Below are 22,701 nucleotides of genomic sequence, written 5' to 3'. Positions count from 1 at the left end.
ATTCACACTAAATGGGATAAATAAAGCAACAAATAGTTCAGATCAAGTCAAACTACCAAATAAAATAAAAATCTTTTGATTTTCAGAACCTTACAGATTACAGAATTGCAGTTAAAAGATCATGGACTTTTAACTGCCAGTACCCAGGAATCTCAAGAAACACCACACTAGTAACTACAGTGCTGAGCATTTGTAAGAACATCCACCCAAACAAGTATAACCTGCCTACATTTGCCCTAATGAATTTGGCTGCTTCTTCAAGACAGCGAGCAACAAAGGCAGAAATGAACCGAACATAAAAGTCATTAAATCTGAAATAACTTCCTTCCTTGAAAACAGTCCTAGAGCAGTAATTTTATAAAAAACAAATAAACAACAACAACAAAACAAACCATTAAGCAGTACCTCTAACATATAGTATTATAGGTTGTAAAATAAATACTGGTGGGGGCTGGGAGAAACTACAGTAACAAAAGCATAAAACAGCCAGCACTGGTGATCAAAGCTTTGCTCTCCCTGGGAGAAGAGCTTCAGAATACGAAATAGCAATTACTTGAATGAAGGACAAGTCTATAAAACTACTTCCCATTTAAACTGCTTTTCTTGAGCTTAAACTAAGTTATTATATGTTTCCTGAAGGAGAGCTATAAAAAGGTGAGGTTCAGAGATGCAGGAAGAAATAATCAACTGAATCTATCCCATTTTGGAAAAGTTTTAAAAGCAATATAATCTTCCAAATAGGAAAAAGCTATCTGAATTGGAGTGTTGTCTACAAATTGCAAGGAATGGTGACCATCAATAATTCTACACAGGGAATCTTTCACTTTTAATCCCAATATAAAAGCTGTAAGAACTATGGCAACTTCCAAGTTCATTAATTAATGACAAGATTTTCCCCAACCTAGGATACAGCTCTAAGTCTTTGCAAAAGGTAAAGGTATTTTAATTAATGGTCATTTACATTAGTACCTCTATCTTAAACACATACTCTAAATAGAATCTTCTATAACTTTAAAATAATCACTGGCAAAATAACAACAAGAACCTCCTCCTCCTCCTTCCCCCCACTCCTCTCCCACCTCCTTCTCTTCCACCTCCTTCCCCTCCTCCTCAGGCAGTTTTCTACATAGAACAATTGCCCAAGAAAGGGCTTAGAATTACCATCCCGGGCATGAAATTCTGAGCTACACACAAAGAAATATACACTGAGTACTGAGCACAGAAAATCTGTTGTTTCAAGTTCCTTGAGAAGAGTTTTAATTATCTTTGTATCCTCTAAAGCAGTGACTTCATCAACTTCAACTTTGAAACTGACCATCACAACCCACAATAAGAATGTTTTGCATCACAACTCAATACGACATATTTATTTTTTAAAAGTTTCACAAAATACTCACCCTTACTATTTGTGTGATACATTGATATTTTCTATCCTGAATTTTCATTTCATATTTCATTTCTTAAAACTTTGATTTCATGACCTACTGGTGGATCACAACCTAGTTTGAAAACCACTGCTTGAAAAAAAAATTTAGCAGCAGACCTTACATACATGAGTAATTCAACTGGCTTTTGCTAAATTGTGTTAGAAGTTCACTTGTGTTCATTCTGCCAGAAAAGTGCATGCCAAGCACATATATTGCTGGATTTCCCTTAAGAACTCCCCTCTCAGAATTCTCATGTCTCCACTGATTCAACATTAGATATGCTGTAATACCCCAATTTATTTGTTTAGCTTTGTATTTCCATTTCAACCCTTCCTGTGTGCCTCCCCCATCCCCAAATGAGGATCTGTCCCTTTTTAACATTTTGTATTTCTTATACTACAAACAGTCTAGCAATTCTTATTTTAATGGGAATGAAAAAATTTTAAAGCAGTAAATCCCTCTATCATAACCACAGTGTCAACCAGCAGTCTAAAAAAAACTTCCCCGCAAAAGCCTAGCTTCCCGGTGATTCTGAGTATTCAAGCCTACAATTATACACAACTTAAAGGCCTGGGATAGAAGGGCCAGGCCCTTACTGTAAGGAAGAACAGTATCAGAGTCAGAGAAGGTGAGAACTAGCCCTCCCAGATTTTCAAATACAGAGGGAAGAATCCTTCTTTTCTATGAACAAAGGTCCCAGTACAGTCGTCTAGACGTACACTTACTGGACTGCATTTAAACTCAGAAAACGGACTCTGCTGACAAGGGCTTTTACTTTATACGAAACAGGCAGCTGCACAACAGTATATGACCCAGAGTCATGCTATTCATAGTTAATCAAAATGTGCTTAATGGGTGTATCATAGAAGAGAGGTCAGAGATGTGGGTCTGATGCTACTAAAATAGCAACTGAATTGCCCAGTCATCTGTCAGAACTCCAGATTAATGCTGAAGTACAGAACAGTCACCAAGAAGGCAGCTAAAATGAGAAGGATGTTGAGCATATGGGAGAGAAGCTTTAAGCTTTAGTCCATTCTTTTTTTTTTTTAAATTTTCTCCTGTTAATTTTTTTTTATTTTTTATTTTTGGCTGCATTGGGTCTTTGGTGCTGTGTGCAGGCTTTCTCTAGTTGTGGCGAGCGGGAGCTACTCTTTGTTGAGGTGCGCCGTCTTCTCATTGCAGTGGCTTCTCTATTTGCAGAGCATGGCCTCTAGGCACACGGGCTTCAGCAGTTGTGGCGCGCGGGCTCTAGAGCGCAGGCTCAGTAGTTGTGATGCACAGGTTGAGTTGCTCTGCGGCATGTGGGATCTTCCCAGACCAGGGCTTGAACCTGTGTCCCCTGCATTGGCAGGCAGATTCTTAACCACTGTACCACCAGGGAAGTCCAGGCCATTCTTATTTAGAGTTTGAAAGGGGCTAAGTGCAGAGTCAAGAGTTTTACAATGAACTCCAACAGCAATGTGGTGACTTCCTCCAAAGCAGATTAAGACTTAGAGCTGTGGCCACAGTATGGCTGGCTTAACTATGACAGGTTCAACAGTCAGAAACTACGATTTATATGAATACAGGGTAATGATGTAATTTTCCCATTTCCCCCCTCTCTGACACATTCTACTCTTAACAGGCTAGGCAGAGAAGAATCCATAAAAGGTTTTATTAACTTCTGAAAGACTAAACTAACTTCCACCCTTCAGAGTCTATGCTTGTGGTCTCATGTGTTGGGACAGATTACAGAATGGAATGACTCTGAAATATCTCAAGTGCTGTCTCACATAAAGATGACTTATAAGAATGTGGTTGTCTGGTCTGCTCGTAATTGGTAAGTAATGCTGTAGCCACCACCAACACTCAATGACATTGGGTGGAGACGAAAGAACTAGGTTGACTGGCTTTAAAAATGCCACCACAGGGGCTTCCCTGGTGGCGCAGTGGTTGAGAGTCCGGCTGCCGATGCAGGGAACACAGGTTCGTGCCCCGGTCCGGGAAGATCCCACATGCCACAGAGCGGCTGGGCCCATGAGCCATGGCCGCTGAGCCTGCGCGCCCGGAGCCTGTGCTCCGCAACGGGAGAGGCCACAACAGTGATAGGCCCGCGTACCACAAAAAAAAAAAAAAAAAAATGCCACCACAGTATTTTTTAAAAGCAGGTTTTCCTCTGTACTCCACAGTGAAAATATATAAAAGGAAAAAGCCATACATATATACACACACTCAAACCAAGTCACTGAAGTACAGTAAGATTGCATGTGAGTTGTAGCAGGTTGACTTCAGTGTGGAATGTATATATTGAAATGAAAATACAACCTTTACTCATAGAGTAAGTTCCAATCAGTTACAATGGCACCGTCTTGTATAATCATAATTTCCAAAATGTATTCACAAGCATGGCACATAGGAGGCACTCAAACATTTACTGAATTGAACTCTCCAGCATCAACAGATTTGATCTTCAGAATATCCAGATCAGCTTGGGCAGGAAGAAAAAAAACGTCTCACTTTGAAGAACAAAAGAAACTAAAGTACAGAGAGGATAAATAGCTTGCCCAGTATTATTTTTAAAATTAAATGGTAGAGTACAGGTTTGAATTCAGGTTTTCTAGTTCATAAATCAGTATTCTAACCCCCAAATGCCTCCATCCATCACAAACCCATGAAAAGACAGGAAATTGGATGTCCTGGTGGCCAACGAATACCAAATATCTTCAAGAAGGGAAAGACCTGGGGACCAAAGTCATCTCAGCTCAGGACAAAGTCATCTATAATTAACAGACAGGAGTGAAGTTTTGATCTGACGCATCTTAGGAATATTCTAACAGTTGACTCAAATCCTAAAGAAACTAAATTATCAAGGGAATAAGGAATCATCTAAAGATGAGGAATTTTCAGTCTGTGGTTGTGAGAGAAACAGGTTAGGAGAAATTCAAGCCTTGTTAACTAAACACTGGCAACCCAAAACTGGGGAATGCCTTTTGGAGTTAAGAGCCTTAAACAAATCAAAGTTCTTATATAACATAATACAGCAAGATACACTCAATAACTTCATTATCCTAGGAGATGGTAGAGGTTAAAAATCTAATAAATAAGATATAATGGCTAAAAACTTAGCAAATACACATGTAAGATTTGTGCATTTCATTGCATGTAAATGTTACTTTTTTAAAAACTAAAAAAACTTGAAAAGAGCCATAAACAAAAAAAATTAAAATACAATGGCATTTCATATAAAGAAGGAAAAAGAAAGATGCAATGGATAAGAGAGTGAAGTGAGAGACAGCTAAGGCACATTCTCGTCACCTTCCAAGGTTGGTGTGGGTGACTCTTTGTGAACAACTTTGGGTTCCACTGGCTGACCAGCCTTGTGGGAAGCTTGGATTCCTGGAGCTTTCCCTGAGGCTCCACAAGGGCAGATGCCTCTGTTTTTCATCTCTGTATCCACAGCACCCCATACAGTCAGCTCTCAATAGGTGAGAACTGGGTTCAAGTCCTGGCTCTGTCACTGCCTAGCAGTGGGACTTGGCAACAGGCTTTACTCTGAGACTCCGTTTCTTTGGCTCCCAAAACAGAAACACCAGCCTATCCTGCCTGTTTGACAAGGTCATGAGGGTCAAAAAAAAGTACATATTAAAGCATCTTTAAAAATATGTCTGTGTTTGCTATAATTTAATTAAATATATGAACCAAAAGCTTTAACCACTGAATGAGCCAGGAAACAAAGGGATCCAAGCATTGCTAGATTAGCCTCCAATGTTTAAAACAACCCAGGGCAGAATTGTTAATATTGAAGATTCAGGACTGAAAATTGAGGTTTAAAGGAAAAAGTCTCTAGAGTAAACTTTATTGGAAGGAAGCTCACAACGTTTCACTGCTTAGGAATTCAAGACGTTGCTTCCAAGCTGGACACATTAAAGATTCGGTGCTGGACCAGCAAAGTTCTATTTACGGCAACGTACAATTTATAGAAAACTACACACAGAGAAACAGCATGAACTTGGTCAACGCCATTTTTGAGGGAGAAAGACAGTGCGTGTGACAAAGATTTCATGAGGAGTCAGGAAGCCTGGGTTCCAGTATAGGCCCAACTTCTTTATTTGCCCTGAGAAAAGTCACCTGGCCTCTCTGGACCTCTGTTTCATCATCTGTGAGATGAAAGAGGTGACAAAAGGTAATCTATGACTTGAAATTCAAAGACAGCAAAAAGCCATTTTGTAATCCATTATTCTGTGGCCTAAGTTCACACTTCTGTACCTTTGTTCATGCTACTTGCTCTGTCTAAAGTTCTTTTCCCCAGTCTGTTATCAATGAACTCTTATTCAACCTTCAAAGCCTACTCAAAAGCCACTTCAAACGTGAAGTCTTCGCAAATATGTATATAACGCTCGTGGCTCCCTTCCACTGGGCTTCCCTAACACCCATACCCTAGGTGTTTTTAGTCAGGCCCAGTAAATTGTGATGCCAAGTCTAGTGTTCTTTCCTTCCCCCTGAAAGGTAGGAAACATCTTCCGTTGAGCTTAGAAGAATGATGGGCAAATGCTACGTGCTCCATAAAAAGTACACTGATTAAATACACGAATGCTAAGGAGTCCCATTTCATGTTACGGATATCTCAAGCAGTATTTCAATGAAATCACCATCTGAACGTTTTAGAAAGGCCTACCTGGCCTGCACAGGTCTCCATGTTGCTCTTTTTCACTGGCGTAGACCTCCATGCACCAAGCATGGTATGCAAATGAGAAGAGATCTTCTATTTTAGCAGGTGGTCGGACTGCATTGTTCAGTCTTTTCAGCCACTCTTGACACTGCTCAAAGGTTGAGAACTGACACCTTTGTAAAGCCAAACAAGTACAAATGTAATCAGAAGACAGCTGACAATGAAACCTAAGGGTAGCCACCATTTCAAGAGTGCCTACTCACAGTGAAATGATAACTACAGTCAAAAAAGCACTAGAGGGCTTCCCTGGTGGCGCAGTGGTTGAGATTCCGCCTGCCGATGCAGGGGACACAGGTTCGTGTCCCGGTCCGGGAGGATTCCACATGCCGCGGAGCAGCTAGGCCCGTGAGCCATGGCCGCTGAGCCTGTGCGTCCGGAGTCTGTGCTCCGCAACGGGAGAGGCCACAACAGTGAGAGGCCTGCGTACCGCAAAAAAAAAAAAAAAAAAAAAAAAAAAAAAAAAGAAAAAAACCACTAAGGTGGTCTAATGTTTATGATTTATAATAACAAAACATGTCCAACAAATTTTAGCCAATGGTGCAAAATGTCAAGAAGAAGAAAGCTGGACATGTGGAAAACCTATTTTTTTTTAGACTAATAAAATCTCTTCTGAGATCGACAATTATTAAAGTAAAATGACAGTCATTCTCTTCCAGGAATGGGGTTTTATTCCACTTCTTCCAGCAAAGCTTTATGGTTGTCCTTCTCAAAGAACATGTTTAAAGAAGTTCTTTTTGTTTTGTTATGACATTATTATAGCAAGCTCAAAAATGGTTCACAGTACTTTTAGCCAATTAGGGAATAATTTCAAAATTTATCTGTTTAGCAATTAGAATAAATCAGCAACTTTAGATCGAAAATAAGATACATTACACTGAAATTTTCAGATGTTACCATGTAGAGAAAAAACCAATTCTATTATCAAGTGCAATTTTCAGTATATATAACTAGGAGGTTAAAATAATTAGTGTAAAAAATACTTTATCTTTTTAAATGCAGTATCTAAAATTGAGTAATTAATAAGCAACCTTTTAAAACTGTGAGTTATAACCAGTATCTATCAAAAGCAAGCCAAATCTCAATGGCTAAAAAGCAACTTAAATATTTACCTTAAAACCAAGGAGGAATCAACTATACTCCAACAAAAATTTAAAAAAAAACAAAAACAAGGAGGTCACTTAAATCTCTCTCTTGTCCCAATCAGTGTGGCTCATCAATATGTCCACACACAATGTTTACTGGCACTCCAGAATAGGTCAAAGAAATAAAGCAAAAACTTGGGGAATTAAAAACTGGTAGAGCTACTAAATTTAAAATGCATTTTAGGCATCACTTTTCAACCATTATAGTAAAGACTAGATCAGATAAAGCCAACACTGGAGAAACGTGATGAGAAGCAGGACACTTCTAGTGTCTTAAAGTGCCTCCCAGACTGTTGATTAGTTGCAAGGGAGAAAATATAGAAATTACACAGAAAGCGGGTGACTCCTTGACAGAGTGATCACAACTAACATCACCAGCAAGGGACAGATGGACACCGTTTGCCTCCAGCTGTAATACAATCTCCTGAAAAGGACACAACCTCATACATATAGTATTCCAGCTGAGAACGCACAACCTCAATTTAATCACAAGGAAACACCAGACACAAAATAAGAAACTTTCTATTACAATAAAAGATTTTTTCTTCAAAACGTTAATATCATAAAAGATAAAGAAAGGTGGTAGAAAACATTTCAGATTAAAGAAAGCTACAGAATCATGGCAACTGAATGTAATAAGTGACCTTGTCTGGATCCTGTTCTGAACGAGGTAGGGGAATGCTATAAAGGGCATTATTAGGTCAACTGACAAAACTGGAACATGGAGAGTAGATTGGATAAAAAGTATTATGAGTGCAAAACTGTGAAGTGACAATGATACTGTGGGTTATGTAAGAAAATACCCCTATTTTTAAGAAAGCACACTTAAGTATTTCAGGGCAAAGAGCCATGATTATGTAACTTACTTTCAAATCGTTCAGAACAAGAATTTCACACATTAGCGCATGCGCGCGCGCGCGCGCACACACACACACACACACACACACACACACACGCCCCCTGCAAACGATAAAGCATAGGGTAAAATGTTAACAATACTAGTGCTCTTTACTATTTTTATGTTTGCACCTCCAAATAAAAAACACCTTTCCAATAGCAAAGTAGGCTAAAGATAACATATTTCAGGGACTAACTACTCCAAAAATACTCCTAACTAGGCTGACCCTCAAAAGCTGTTTTTCTGTTATCAAATCATGAATCCATCCTTTAAGAAGTATTTTCCACACTAAACAATAGCATAAACTCATCACATACCTGATAATTTTGCAGTCTTTGCAAGTCAAATGAAGCTGAAATATATCTCGGCATTCAACACTTTCTATAAGCTGTAATGGAACCTGCAATTAAAAAAAGATGAAGTTCCCTTAGTCAAAAAGGTATTGACCCTGCAGTTCTTCACTGTGTCCAACAAGAGTGATTAGAAAGTTCTGCAGGAAAAAGAAGCACAGAACTGCATATCCATCTAAATCAATAGCACTCAAGTGATTTCCTGGGTGATTTAGGGTTTCCCTTTCTCAATCTCTAATCAGTGCCCTCAAGTCATGTCATAGCACAAAGCTAACTAATAAAGAGGAGGCACCACATCTGGAAGAACAGGGAAATACGCCATCTTTCTGGCAACAAACTTTCAAACTCATCTCTCAAAGTACTACTTTACAAGGTTAGAGCTTGCTATGATTTGTGATGACACAGAAGCTAAAGGGAACCAGAACAGTTATCCTGTCTTGTTGACAGAAAAGAGCTGCAGATCAAGAGGCTAGTGGGACTACACTTGTCACTTGTCCCAAATGACAAGGTGGGCTTGTGGCTTTGTGTCAGCAAAGGAGAATCCTGAAAAAGACTGGAGGTCTGAACTGCCTGCAGGTTGCACAAAGAAGACAAGAGAGTAGATAGAGCTGCGGGTCAGGCTCTCTGCTCAGTAGACTAGGTAACGAGGAGAAGGGAGCAGGTCTCACAGTGGCCTAATTATCTAGGTCTAATTTGCTGCAAAAGACAAGCTGAGGGGACTTCCCTGGTGGCACAGTGGTTAAGAATCCGCCTGCCAATGCAGGGGACACAGGTTCAAGCCCTGGTCCAGGAAGATCCCACATGCCACAGAGCAACCGAGCCCATGCACCACAACTACTGAGCCTGCACTCTAGAGCCCATGAGCCACAACTACTGAACCAGCCTGCCACAACTACTGAAGCTCGTGTGCCTAGAGCCTGTGCTCTGCAACAAGAGAAGTCACCACAACGAGAAGCCCACGCACTGCAACGAAGAGTAGCCCCCGCTCTCCACAACTTGAGAAAAGAAAGCCCACGTGCAGTGACGAAGACCCAAAGCAGCCAAAAAAAAAAAAAGACAAGCTGAGGAGCCCTGTTTGCCAAGTGGGGCTCAAGGTATGAGTAAGCTGGGATGGTTCTTTCCCTGCCAATCTGGTCAGCAGACTACTGAACACAGGATAAGTATGACAGTGGAGAGGGATCAAAGAAGGCAGGCAGACAGGAGGGAAAGCATCTGAACAGGCTGACAAATCCTTAAGCGGTTGTTAGAATCCTCCCTCTGTCCCTCATCTTATCCTGGTTCAACCCCTGGCTTCAAAAAACAATTTCCAAAACTTCTAAAGAGAGCCTGGTAAAAATAATAGTAGATACTCTCACTCATTGGAAAAGGGTCTTTTTACACTGTATCAAGCCCAACCAAAATGTGGCTCTGGGAGTTGCAAGGAGCATTCCAACAATTCATGTTTTGCATGAGAAGGAGGCAGTCTCTTCCAACAGACAGAAACAAGAGAGTGCTGCCTGCACAGGGTGGCCCTCCTGTTAGCTGAACCAGTTTCAGAAACAGGCTTCTGGCAAACGCTGCCCCACCATGCGGTTGCCAGAGTCAGCTGAGAACCCTCAGAACAAGGATGTGGAGATCAAAGAGAAGCTCAATGCCGGACATCTTAGACAAACAAATAAACAAACAAACTGGGGCAGGGATTAAAAAGGGGAAGAAAGCAAAATAATATTACTCAGGTAATGGCTGGGAGTTCTACCTCAGGACTAGAGCCTTTTTTTTTTTTTTTGCGGTACGCGGGCCTCTCACTGCTGTGGCCTCTCCCGTTGCGGAGCACAGGCTCCATACGTGCAGGCTCAGCGGCCATGGCTCATGGGCCCAGCCGCTCCGCGGCATGTGGGATCCTCCCGGACCGGGGCACGAACCCATGTCCCCTGCATTAGCAGGCGTACTCTCAACCACTGCGCCACCAGGGAGACCCTAGCCTTCTTGGTTAATCAATAAAATTCCCTTACACTTATAATAGGACCAGAAGTAAGAGAAAGACTAAGAATTCTTGCCTGTGTTCTGAGAAAAAAAGGAGCTTTGGCCCTCTGTTTTTGTTTAAGTCCTTAACCCCAAGGTGCTGTGAGAAACTGGAGTTGATGCAGCTAAAAATTCTTTCAAGACCTGTACGTCTAAGAAGGAAAAAAAAACCCAACAATGTATCAGTGGGGATAAATTGTGAAGAAGTAATAGGAGATTAAGAGATCAGAAGAGAACACTGATTTGTTCTCAGGCCAGTCCTCTGGGTATCCTATAACAGACTCATGTTGGGTTTCTTTGTTTTTAAACCTACAACCCCCTTCTCCCTCCCCCCCCACAAAACAAACAAACAAACAAAAAAGAGCTGCCAGACGGGCAATTAAGAGGCCTGAGTTCTTATCTCAATTTTCTAAAATTTTACCAGCCAAAATTGTGCATGCTTCCTGACTTCCTTGGACAACCTTCCAACCTTCCTACATGACACAAGCCTTTGCTTTCTCAACCTCGGATGGTCACAACTTAGGAAGTCCCAGGAACAGGGAATGGGAAGAGTCTGGGGTAGAGTGAGAGTGAGCTTTACAAATCCACCTGCTCTCTCAGCAGTCACCCGCATCCCAGATCCCCTTCTATCACCTTTCCTTATAGCTAGAAAACTTGAAAACCAACTAACACTATTAGCAGCTGCTGGAGGGAGTGGACCAGTCTGTGCTATTTTGCTACAAAGAACAGGTAAGTTTACATCCCTACTATTGGACTAGAGCCCAAGATCCTATGTCCAGACTTCCAAAATACAAATATGCAACACCTCAGAGCATGCAAAACACATGCTACCTAAATGCTTTCAATGTACAAATTTTCATGTATTTTAACACTGCAAATTTAAGGAATAAGGATAAAAATGTTGGTTGCTAGTATACAGATACTAGCAAGTCACCAGAAACAACCATGTGTACTCAAGTCATAGGCACAGAAAACAGATTTTAATAATCATGCAAATTGTCACATGCAAGGAAGTTTAATATGCAGCAAGAACAAGGACCTAAAAGGGAAATACCTGATTTTATATCAAATGAGTATCTCCCTTTTTTCTTCCCTTTTCACCTCAATGTTACTCTTCAATGCACCCCTGCCCCCAGACTGCTTCCTCTTCTAAAAAGCCAGAGATAGGCTTCTTTTCCTCTTCATACATCCAACCAAAACATAAGGTTCTCTACTTTTTTAAAGGCAAGTCCACTGATTTAGGTTTCTCAACTTTCATCACATGTTAGGAGGCTCTCTTACCATTTCTGTAACTAGACATACCCAATATTCAACCTCATAACAAAGAATTACAGACACAAGAGCCAGACCATTTTATAGCCCAGGAAGGTTAAGCCACTACACTAAAGCTAGCGGCAAGTCAGGACAAGAATCCATGGCTGTCCTCTAGCTCAGGGTCCTTCCATTACATATGGTACTCCTTTCTTTCTTCCTCTAAGATGCCCTTCCCTTCTGTGTGAGCTCTACTTTAGTTTTTCTTTCACAATTAAGTAGTAGCCTCTTTACCAGGGATCTTCAAGAGGAAAACGGAATGTAAACCAAGATTCCTTAGAGGCAATTCAAAGAAATCTAAAGTCACATTCAAATCCTCTTACCCACTGATTCAGTGTTTTGTAGCAACTCATTTTCTTTTTGCTCCTTTCTCCTCTGCCTTCTACCTGCCAGGCAATTCTATCTCCCATTACAGTGCTTTTCCTCTTATAAAACCCACCAAACTCATGCTCAAAATACATCAAACACACTCAGTGCTGTTAATCAATTCCTCAAAAGGTCAAAAGTTATATCATGTACACCAAAACTCATAAGAGCATCAATCCAAAAAAGCAGAAGAGTGGCAGTTTAAAAATTTAATAGACATGCACAAGTCTAAAAGACCCACAGTACTGTCTCATTCCAGAGGGAATTTTATATCATCATATCCTACTATATTTACCATAATTCATTCTGGGTGGGTGGGGGTGTGTGTGTGAATTATTTTTTAAGCACCAGAATTTAAAAGTGGGATAATGTATACCTTTTAAAAACAAATGCCCTTTTTATAGCATGAATGGGAAGTACTAATCTTGCATACACATGTGAGGTAAAACTGGCAATAGCAGAGTAAAAAATAATGTAATGAGTCTTAACCTAAAATCTGTAACACACTGGAATATCTGGGCTCTAACACCTATGACTCAAAAACCAGTCAGAGGGGGCTTCCCTGGTGGTGCAGTGGTTGAGAGTCCGCCCGCCGATGCAGGGGACACGGGTCTGGGAAGATCCCACATTCCGCGGAGCAGCTAGGCCCGTGAGCCATGGCCGCTGAGCCTGCGCGTCCGGAGCCTGTGCTCCGCAACAGGAGAGGCCACAACAGTGAGAGGCCCGTGTGCCGCAAAAAAAAAAAAAAACAAAAACTGTCAGAGGAAGAAGACTGTCACAGGTTAAAGACCCAAACTCTTTATTCTCACCCCTTCACCTCTTCATTCTCAACTCTTTATTGCTCACCTGTGGTATTTACAAGGTACTCTTCCATACTGGTTTCAGAAGCTATTCTGATTTATGAATGCTAAGGCCAAAGTGCATTGTTAACAACAACCTCCTTTTGATGCTTGGGGAATGAAGATTTTTGATATACAATAGTTAGGCAATGGAAAGAATCTAGGAAAATCCTAAGTAAAGTGTTTCCAAGTATACTTCCAGCTTGTTCCTAAGAAGCATTAACAGAGCAGTCTGGAAATGGAGTTTTAATGTCCTTTTAAATATTCACATTGACTTTACAAATTATTTCTGGTTGAAATTCAGTTTACATTTTTTGAAGGTCACAATTCCACCCGCTTATGTTTAAACTGTGTGGCTTTATCCCCACCCCACAAATTGTCCTCATATAGGAAACCACTAGAACTTTGTCTAATATGAGGGAAGGGACTCATGCAGAGATGACACACTTTGCTGATTTGCAAGGTGAGCATCTGACACTCAAAACCAGTTTGTTCCAAGCACAGGTGCAACAACCGCCTAGAATTCTCATGCTACTTACTGGGATTGCAGAAGCAGCAGATTGAGAGGCGGTCTATTGAATTACACAACAAGAATTGTTTAAAAATTTCATGAACTCCACTTGAACACTTACTTGTTTATAAATTAGTTGAGCAAATTACCTGTACATATGTAAAAATATAGTTTGGGAAAAGCACAGAATAGGAGCAATTCATACCTTAAATGCTACAACTGAACTGTACTAGAGGTTCTTTACCCCAGAAACTGGAAACTTGATATCCAGTGAATGTGTGTGCATTAAAGTAATGATGTATCTCAGCGCTGCTGTGAAATTAACAGAGAATATATGATTATCAGGTAACTATTTAAAGCTTGACAGTAAGTCATTCTCTAAAGTGCTAAATGTGTTGATTCAAAAGTATACAAAATGATGTGTGTTGATTTAAAAGCATACAAAATGATGCAAACTGGAGCATGCCACAATATATACTGGTACATCTGGGTGATGGTAGATTTATGTTTGATTTAGATATAATAACCTTTAAAGGGGGGGGGTCTCTTAATCTCACAGATTTTACTGAAATGCTCATCTGCTGAGGGAGGACCCAGTGTAGGAGGAGCCATTGTTTCCTGGAGTAACCACAGGTTTTAGGAACCTTAGCTCTAACTGCGATGTGATTAACGTACTTGTATGAAGAAGTCCTAGTCGCTCTCAACCTGAAATGTTTAAAGTCACTGCAACGCCAAAATACTTTTGCACAACAATTTTTCTGTGCAAAACCATTATCTTGGGCTTTTTAAAACGTGACATGCAGGCTCTATGCCTTAGAGGGTTATAATGCTAAATGGAAAGCACTTTTAGGTGAAGAAATGAGTCAAAAGTAAAAACAGGGGTAAGTTTTCTTAAGCACTGTATCTCAATCACAGTGGGGGACCAACAATTCCAGTAAACAACCTACTCATACAGCTACTGTTAAGAGACAAGATGACACAGGCGTATTTACACAGAAGTATGTTTTAAAATGAACTTTAAACCCAAAGGGGGTTTAAAAATGGTCTAATATCAATTTCAAACCCCTATTAACTTCAATTCACTTTAGTATTTACTGAATACCATGGCACCAGTACACATGCTGGATTCTGAAGATACAAAGATGAATAAACAAAAAATTATAGCATATCTGGTAAATGTTGTAAAGGTATGTTCAAGATACAGAAAAAGCCAGAAGAGAGGGTAATAAACTGTCAGGGAGGGAACTGAGATTGAGAAAGGCTTCACAGAAGAATTTATCACCTGAACTGGGTTTTGACAGATGAAGAGAAGTTCCCTGGGTAGGAGAAAAGAGAACTCAGAGGTGTAAAGTATGTCTGAGATTCCAAGGAGGGTGGTTTTACCAATACAAAGGGAAGAAGGGGGAAAAGAGGGATACAGAAAAGCTGTCAGGGACCAAGGATCATACCATGCTAAGTAATTTCATCTTAGAAGTAGTTAAGAAACACTGAAGGGCTTCAGGCTGGTGAATGACATGATCAAATCCATGCTTTCTCTCCAACAGACCATATTCCCAAATAGATCTAAAAATAGTCTCTGAAATACTTCGCCATAAACCAAAAAGCTGAGAGACAGAGGACTGTATGGAAAAATGCAATGATATGAAACTAAATTATCTCCACATGCAATTTAATTACAATTTCATCAATTCTAGACATTTAAACACAGTTTAAACACAAAATTAAATTGGGCAATTCTACTAATTATTACTGTCATTATTTCCACAGTAGCTGGTAGGAAACGCCTGGTTGCTGGAATGTTATAGGAGATTCAATCCTGTCCCCTCCTATCACGGCCACTCAATTCCAAATGGGCCCTTCTGAATACAGTGCTATATGGTAAGAAAGCACAACATGCCTCTTTCCTTGATGAATCCAGTGTGTATTTTTAGCTGATAGGCAGAAAACTAACATAACAGATATGATCATAGCCCAAATCTAGAAACCAGAAGGAATTCAGGCCACAAAGATTCCTGGATATAAATGCTTAACTACAAAGAATAATAATAAATACTAAAATAATAAATGCCAACCACAAAGCAAATGTCAGCCCTTTGAGTCTTGAGTCTTTAGATGGAGAACACACCAATGCCAATGATGAAGGAATTGGGTAACTTCTGGATGGCTGAGTAAACTTTTTCTAAGAATCCCAAAATGAACCCCAAAACACGCAATCTGAATGATACTACAGTCCTGAGCTTTTACAAGATGTCATAATACACTTCTTTGTGCTAGAACCAAAGTGCAAAAAGCCACAATACGGTCCAGTGAGGAAGGAAGAAGGCATTCATTTGGTTGAAATACATGAACCTTCACATTTTTGTGGTGAAAGGCACGTTTATTGAAAACTATTAATGATGGCAAGTGTGCTGGAAGAACCAGTTCACTGAGAATACCCTCATAATTGAAAAGGGTAAATGCACTCGAAAACTGAAAGCCTTCCTTCTCTTCAGCAATATATAGTCCATTATGCAAATACACATTGTACTTGACATCTATACTTAATACCACTAAGGAGCCATTAGAATAACTTCATCCTATAACAGAAGTCTGCACTGAGCTCAAAGTACAACTCAACATTTGACATTAAGGTCCAGGAAGTTCTCTCAACTGAGGCAGTCAGCAACTACTAAAAAATGAGGAATAAAAGCCTATACAGCCTTTGCACCCTTACAAAGCTTAATGGTACAACATTACCTACTGCAATTCATGCAGTGTTAGTAGACAATGGACACCTTAGCTGACAACTACATGTATCATTTTAAATCAAGCACAAGAGTTGCTTGCTAACCTAGTGTCCCTGAGTGCTTAAATTAAGTGACAGAAAAGCAGAGCACACAAGGTTTTCAAACCAAACCCCATATAACACTCCTCTCTTTGAGAACAGTAACAAGTTTTTTTTATTGAATGCTTCCTTTCTCCATCTACTTTAGTGGGAGAACAGTTGAGAAACACTTACGTTAACCAGAGACTCCTTGAACTTGATGTGAAGTCTGTAATTAGAAAGGGCAATGATGGCATCCTCAGCACGGCCCACATACTCTGTGCTTTCTCCATGAAGTTCAAGGAAAGGAACCTTCAAAATGGAAGAAGAAACCCTTCAGAGTTTTGAAGCAGTAAAGCAAAGTGTTCAAACACGGGTCAGGTGAATGGATGATAAACATTGTCACTCAAAAACAGTACATAAATGGGTAAGGGACCTAAAGAGGATGGGTTTATACCCACAAGATTCAAGATTCATAAAACCTAGTTATTCATATTCTAGACTACAGAAGGAATGACACAGAGATGATCATCTCAGTGAATTCTCAGGAAAAAAAAGTCTTTCTAAAAGGAGAGATGTTTTCCAGCTTATATTTCTATTATGTGTATGGCTCAGGAAAAAATATATTCTTCTAATACATATTTTCCTATACATAGCACATTAGTTGAATCCATTAGTTCTGCTACATTGTTACTATGATGCTTAATACTTATTTCACAATCAAAAGTGGCCTGAAATTACCTGAAGATTCTCATCCTCCCGGATCAGCTGCTTCCTGGGAAAGATCTGATTGGCCTGGATGCACTCAAGGCTGTGCCGAGTCTCTTCATCCTGGAAAAACCCAAATGTTTAAATAATTTCAAAGCTCCTACTCATCCATACTGGGTTTTTCTGCCATGTCTAGAAGCATAATAACAGTGAGAGTCCAGTGACCACGGTGGACTGGCAGAAAGCTCAATGAAAAAATATTCACCCCCAAAAGTGTTCCATCTAATACATTAGGCGCCTTTAGATGGAGAACACACCAATGCCAAAAAAAAAAGTTAAAGAGGTTAAGAACATTTCTATTAAGCACTAATAAGTTCTTAGTATATTACTTTTAAGAGAAACCAAGATACAGTGGCTTTTTTCTCTTAAGTTATAACCTTTAATTCTTATTTTTGAAAGATACATTCTGCATTATATAAAAATGAAATGATGTGACTCCCGTCTGGAATTTGCTTCAAAATAATTGGAGAGGGAAGGCAATGGGGCATAAATGAAACAGAACTGTCCATGAGGGATAATTCATGCAACTTTTAAGTGAGAGTTCACTATACCACTGTGTCTACTTTGGTTATATGTGAACTTTCCATAACAGAAAGTTTTTTTCTTTTTAATGTAAACTTAAGAAGTGAATTCTCAAACTGAAAACATGTGTGAACCACTACCCCTAGCATAATCTGCTTTATATTACAAATTAGATTTATTTCTATTAAGGCAATTTCAAAGAAGCAATAAATTATAATCTAAATGGCACATGAATTGAACTAATTATAATTTATATTAAAAAGTAGCCTTTTACATTATGAATTTTTATGGTATAGGAAGACCAGGGGGAAAAAGCAATCTGGTGGAAAGTCTGACTTTAAATTATGATGGAATCTGTTTACACAGCAAATTTTACATAAGCAAAACCATATCTTGTTAAACTGACGGCACCAGTAAGAAGTACAACCACTAGTTAGTGGACATTTCCACACATGCTACTTATCACACGTCTAACAATTTTTTAATCTCAAAGAAAGAAAAATCCTATCTATAAACAAACAATACTCAAGGTTTTTTGTTTGTTTTTGTCTGCGTTGCTGCATGCGGGCTTTCTCTCTAGTTGCGGAGAGTGGGGGCTACTCTTTGTTGCGGTGCGCGGGCTTCTCATTGTGGTGGCTTCTCCTGTTGTGGAGCACGGGCTCTAGGCGCATTGGCTTCAGTAGTCATGGCACCCGGGCTCAGTAGTTGTGGCTCACGGGCTCTAGAGCACAGGCTCAGCAGTTGTGACACACAGGCTTAACTGCTCCACGGCATGTGGGATCTTCCCGGACCAGGGATCGAACCCGTATCCCCTGCACTGGGAGGCGGAGTTTTAACCACTGCTCCACCAGGGAAGTCCCCAAGGGTGATTTTTTAAAGAAATTTTATCACGAAATATGTCGACATTTGGAAGATCTGCATTACTCACTCCTCATTATTTTCAAAATGACCCATTCTTTTTTTTTTTTTTGCGGTACGTGGGCCTCTCCTGTTGTGGAGCACAGGCTCCGGACGCGCAGGCTCAGTGGCCATGGCTCACGGGCCCAGCCGCTCCGCAGCATGTAGGATCTTCCCGGACCAGGGCACGAACCCGTGTCCCCTGCATCGGCAGGTGGACTCTCAACCACTGCGCCAACAGGGAAGCCCCTAAATGACCTATTTTTGATGTTACAAAATTATGCATGGATAAAAGATTAATTTAAAGTGCAAGACAGACCTATGGTTTTAACATAATACAAAAAGTTCACTGATATGGCTTCAGATTCCACACTGCAACTAACCTTCAAAGAACTGATACTGGTCGGGGCTTCCCTGGTGGAGCAGTAGTTAAGAATCTGCCTGCCAAGGCAGGGGACACAGGTTCAAGCCCTGGTACGGGAAGATCCCACATGCCGTGGAGCAACTAAGCCCATGGGCCACAACTACTGAGCCTGCGCTCTAGAGCCGGCAAGCCACAGCTACTGAAGCCCGCACGTCTAGAGCCGGTGCTCTGCAACAAGAGAAGCCACCGTGATGAGAAGCCCATGCACTGCAACGAAGAGTAGCCCCCGCTCGCCACAACTAGAGAAAGCCCGTGCACAGCAAAGACCCAATGCCGCCAAAAATAAATAAATAAATTTATTTATTAAAAAGAACTGATACTTGTCAAGTTTTGATGTAGTATAATAGAAGAATACACACAACTACCTGGAAAAACTATTAAAATACTCTTCCTCTAACTATGAATCTCTGTGAGGCTGGATTTACTTCATTTATTTAAAAAAAAACATACTGTAACAAATTGGATGGAGAAGTAGGTATGAGAATCTAGCTATCATCTATTAAGCCAAACATTTTTAAAAAAACTGTAAAGGGCTTCCCTGGTAGCGCAGTGGTTGAGAGTCCGCCTGCCGATGCAGGGGACACGGGTTCGTGCCCTGGTCCGGGAAGATCCCACGTGCCGCGGAGCGGCTGGGCCCGTGAGCCATGGCCGCTGAGCCTGTGCGTCCGGAGCCTGTTCTCCGCAACGGGAGAGGCCACAGCAGTGAGAGGCCCGCGTACCGGAAAAAAAAAACAAAAAAAAAAAAACCAAAACTGTAAAAATCAATGCTACTCTTTTATATTAATTATTGTTGGATGAGGAAAAAGTTAATTTTCATAAAAAGTGTTATGGTAACATTTAATTGGTTATTGTTATTTTTAAATGAATTAATGAACATTTTAAAGATTTCTCAGCTTTAACGTTTTTTAAAAATAAATTTATTATTATTTTTTTAAATAAATTTGTTCTTTTTTTTTTGGCTGTGTTGGGTCTTCGTTGCTGTGCGCAGGCTTTCTCTAGTTGCGGCAAGCGGGGGCTACTCTTCGTTGCGGTGCGCGGACTCTCGTTGTGGCTTCTCTTGTTGCAGAGCACGGGCTCTAGGTGCGCAGGTTTCAGTAGTTGTGGCACGTGGGCTCAATAGTTGTAGCTCACGGGCTCTAGAGCACAGGCTCAGTAATTGTGGTGCACGGGCTCAGTTGCTCCGTGACATGTGGGATCTTCCTGGGCCAGGAATCGAACCCGTGTCCCCTGCATTGGCAGGCGGATTCTTAACCACTGTGCCAGCAAGGAAGCCCAGCTTTTAACTTCTAAGATAGTAAATACAGACAGACACACCCTACATAAACAAAAGCTCTTTGGGGCCCTCAATAAGTCAAGAATGTAAAAAGAGGTCCTCAGACCAAAGACTTTGAGAATTGCTGCTCTACTATAATCCACTACTAAACACATTCGTCCTTCAGTATCTGAGGGGGATAGGTTCCAGGACACACAGCACTCCCATGGATACTCAAATCCCTTATATAAAAAAGGTATACAGTATTTGCATATAATACTGTATATACTGCATATACTCATCCTCCAGTATACTTTAAATCACCTCTAGATTACTTATAAAACCTAATATAAAGTAAATGCTATGTAAATAGTTGCTGGTGCACAGCACATTCAGGTGTTGCTTTTTGGAATTTTCTGTAATTTTCCCCGATTAATCGGGGAATCCATGGATGTGGTACCACTGACTGTACCAAGTAAAGCTGTTTAATCTGAAGTCAGGCTTTCTATAAAACCAGTCACCTAGTGATGAAACGAACAGCCATACAGAGACTTCAACAACACTCACTCACTCAGCTACTACCCATAAAACTGTATCTTTGCTACTCTAGCTGACTGGGCCCATTCCAACCCCTCTAAGGGGCCATTTTATCTTGAGGCACAGGTTTTATCTTGAGGCACAAACTTTTAAAAAGTTTGATACTTAAAATGTATAAAGAAATTAGCGGCTTCAAATTCTAAAAATAAAACTGTAACAACTTTATAAATGGTTCATAAAATGCTATCAAAAAATATAAAACTTGTCATGTACTTAGCAGTCCTAGGGAAGTGACACTGCTAAGTATTCACCATGACTGTCAAGAAATCATAGCTGATAATCAAATAATTTCAAAAGCAAAAGTATAAAAATCTATTCAGTTATTTATAGCAATAAATAAATAAAAGTTTAATGAAGTTGGTATGTTTTAGTAAGGTTGATATGACATGGCTTGGAGCCTCAAGAAATATAATTACCTAGGGTGTACGAAGAATGACTCCACTTCTATAAACACCAAAATAACCTGTTATATGAAGAGTTTTGTGTCAATCTGTTCCATTTTATTCCTTTCCACTCACTTCCTCTGAGGTCAATGATTGGGTGAAGGAATAAGGGACATAGTCATATTTGAAAGGAACTCAATTTTTCTATAAATGTTACCTTTTTTTCTTTTAACCAATTCTATTTCCATTCTTAAGATGTAGTTCTTGACTTAAAGAATACTGAGTATTCACACTCAGCACTAAAGAGAAAAGATATGAGAAAACTTGTATTTAGGAAGTTTTTCTCATAAACCAATAGGGGATAGGCAGGAAAAGCTATAAAATATGGGGGGGGGGGCTTTTAAAAATTATTACATAAAAGCACATTGTAAACATGCTTTCTCAGCATCACATTACCTTTTTAAACTCACCTAAATATATAAGGCCTAAACTTTTATTCTCTTCAAGATCATTTGACACATCATTAATTCTTTAAGTGATTCCTGGACTAGATTTTTACTGACCTCTAAATAGCATAGAACTGAAATAACATAGCAGGCCTAAACAACAACAACAACAAAAAAAAAACTAGAGAAGCTATTTATCAATTCATTCTTGCTGGCACATTTACTTGGGGGCTAATCCAGGCCAATGCATATAACCAAAGCAGTTACCGAAAACTGAAAATGGAACAAATGATTTTCAGCATAAGAGAACTGAGAATTTGGCAAACAAGATGAGCATAAAGAAATAATATTTCACAGTCAAATGAAATAAATGCTTTTTTTAATAAAACTGTCTCAGTTCACGTTACCTGTACGGCTTCTGGACTGATTTTCCCCCTTACATTGGATGGCCAAAAGGTTCATTCGGATTTTCCCACAAGCTCTTACAGAAAAATCCGAATGAACTTTATGGCCAACACAATACATAAAAATGCATTTAATCCCCAAGGATTAGGATTAAACTATTCATAGACTTTCCAAGAAGAATGGTAAAAACATTACTTGGCTAAACATAAGCTAAATCAACTACCTAATTTATTACAGTTTCTGAGTTTCATTATGTAAAAGGGAGGACAAACTTGAGATGGCTGATGGAGGAAGAGCTGGAAGGAGACAAAAGGCAAGGAAGAAAAAGTCTGGGGACTTCCCTGGTGGCACAGTGGTTAAGAATCCACCTGCCAATGCAGGGGACACGGGTTCAAACCCTGGTCCAGGAAGATCCCACATGCCGCGGAGCAACTAAGCCCATGTGCCCCAACTACTGAGCCTGCACTCTAGAGCCCACAAGCCACAACTACTGAGCCCACGTGCCACAACTACTGAAGCCCGCGTGCCTAGAGCCCATGCTCTGCAACAAGAGAAGCCACCACAATGAGAAGTCCGCACACTGCAATGAAGAGTAGCCCCCGCTCACCGCAACTAGAGAAAGCCTGTGTGGAGCAACGAAGACCCAACACA

At 40.2% G+C, this 22,701-nt stretch overlaps 1 protein-coding gene across 6 annotated transcripts in view; it reads right to left on the bottom strand.

Moving 5' to 3' along the window:
• Positions 1-22,701, bottom strand: part of MTMR3 (myotubularin related protein 3) — a 157,989-nt gene that overhangs the window by 48,039 nt on the left and 87,249 nt on the right. For all 6 annotated transcript variants that reach the window (XM_060028321.1, XM_060028316.1, XM_060028317.1 and 3 more), the window contains exons 4-7: positions 17,098-17,187; positions 16,552-16,668; positions 8,493-8,575; positions 6,082-6,248 (exon numbers count right to left, since the gene is read on the bottom strand). In XM_060028321.1, the coding sequence (XP_059884304.1) occupies positions 6,082-6,248; positions 8,493-8,575; positions 16,552-16,668; positions 17,098-17,187 (457 nt within the window). The remainder of the gene's footprint in view (positions 1-6,081; positions 6,249-8,492; positions 8,576-16,551; positions 16,669-17,097; positions 17,188-22,701) is intronic.

The sequence above is a fragment of the Delphinus delphis genome, chromosome 13 (assembly GCF_949987515.2).
Source record: "Delphinus delphis chromosome 13, mDelDel1.2, whole genome shotgun sequence".
In the NCBI taxonomy this organism is placed as follows: Eukaryota; Metazoa; Chordata; class Mammalia; order Artiodactyla; family Delphinidae; genus Delphinus; species Delphinus delphis.
The sequence above is the reverse complement of the archived record's forward strand: the minus strand, read 5'-3'. Positions and strand labels throughout refer to the sequence as shown.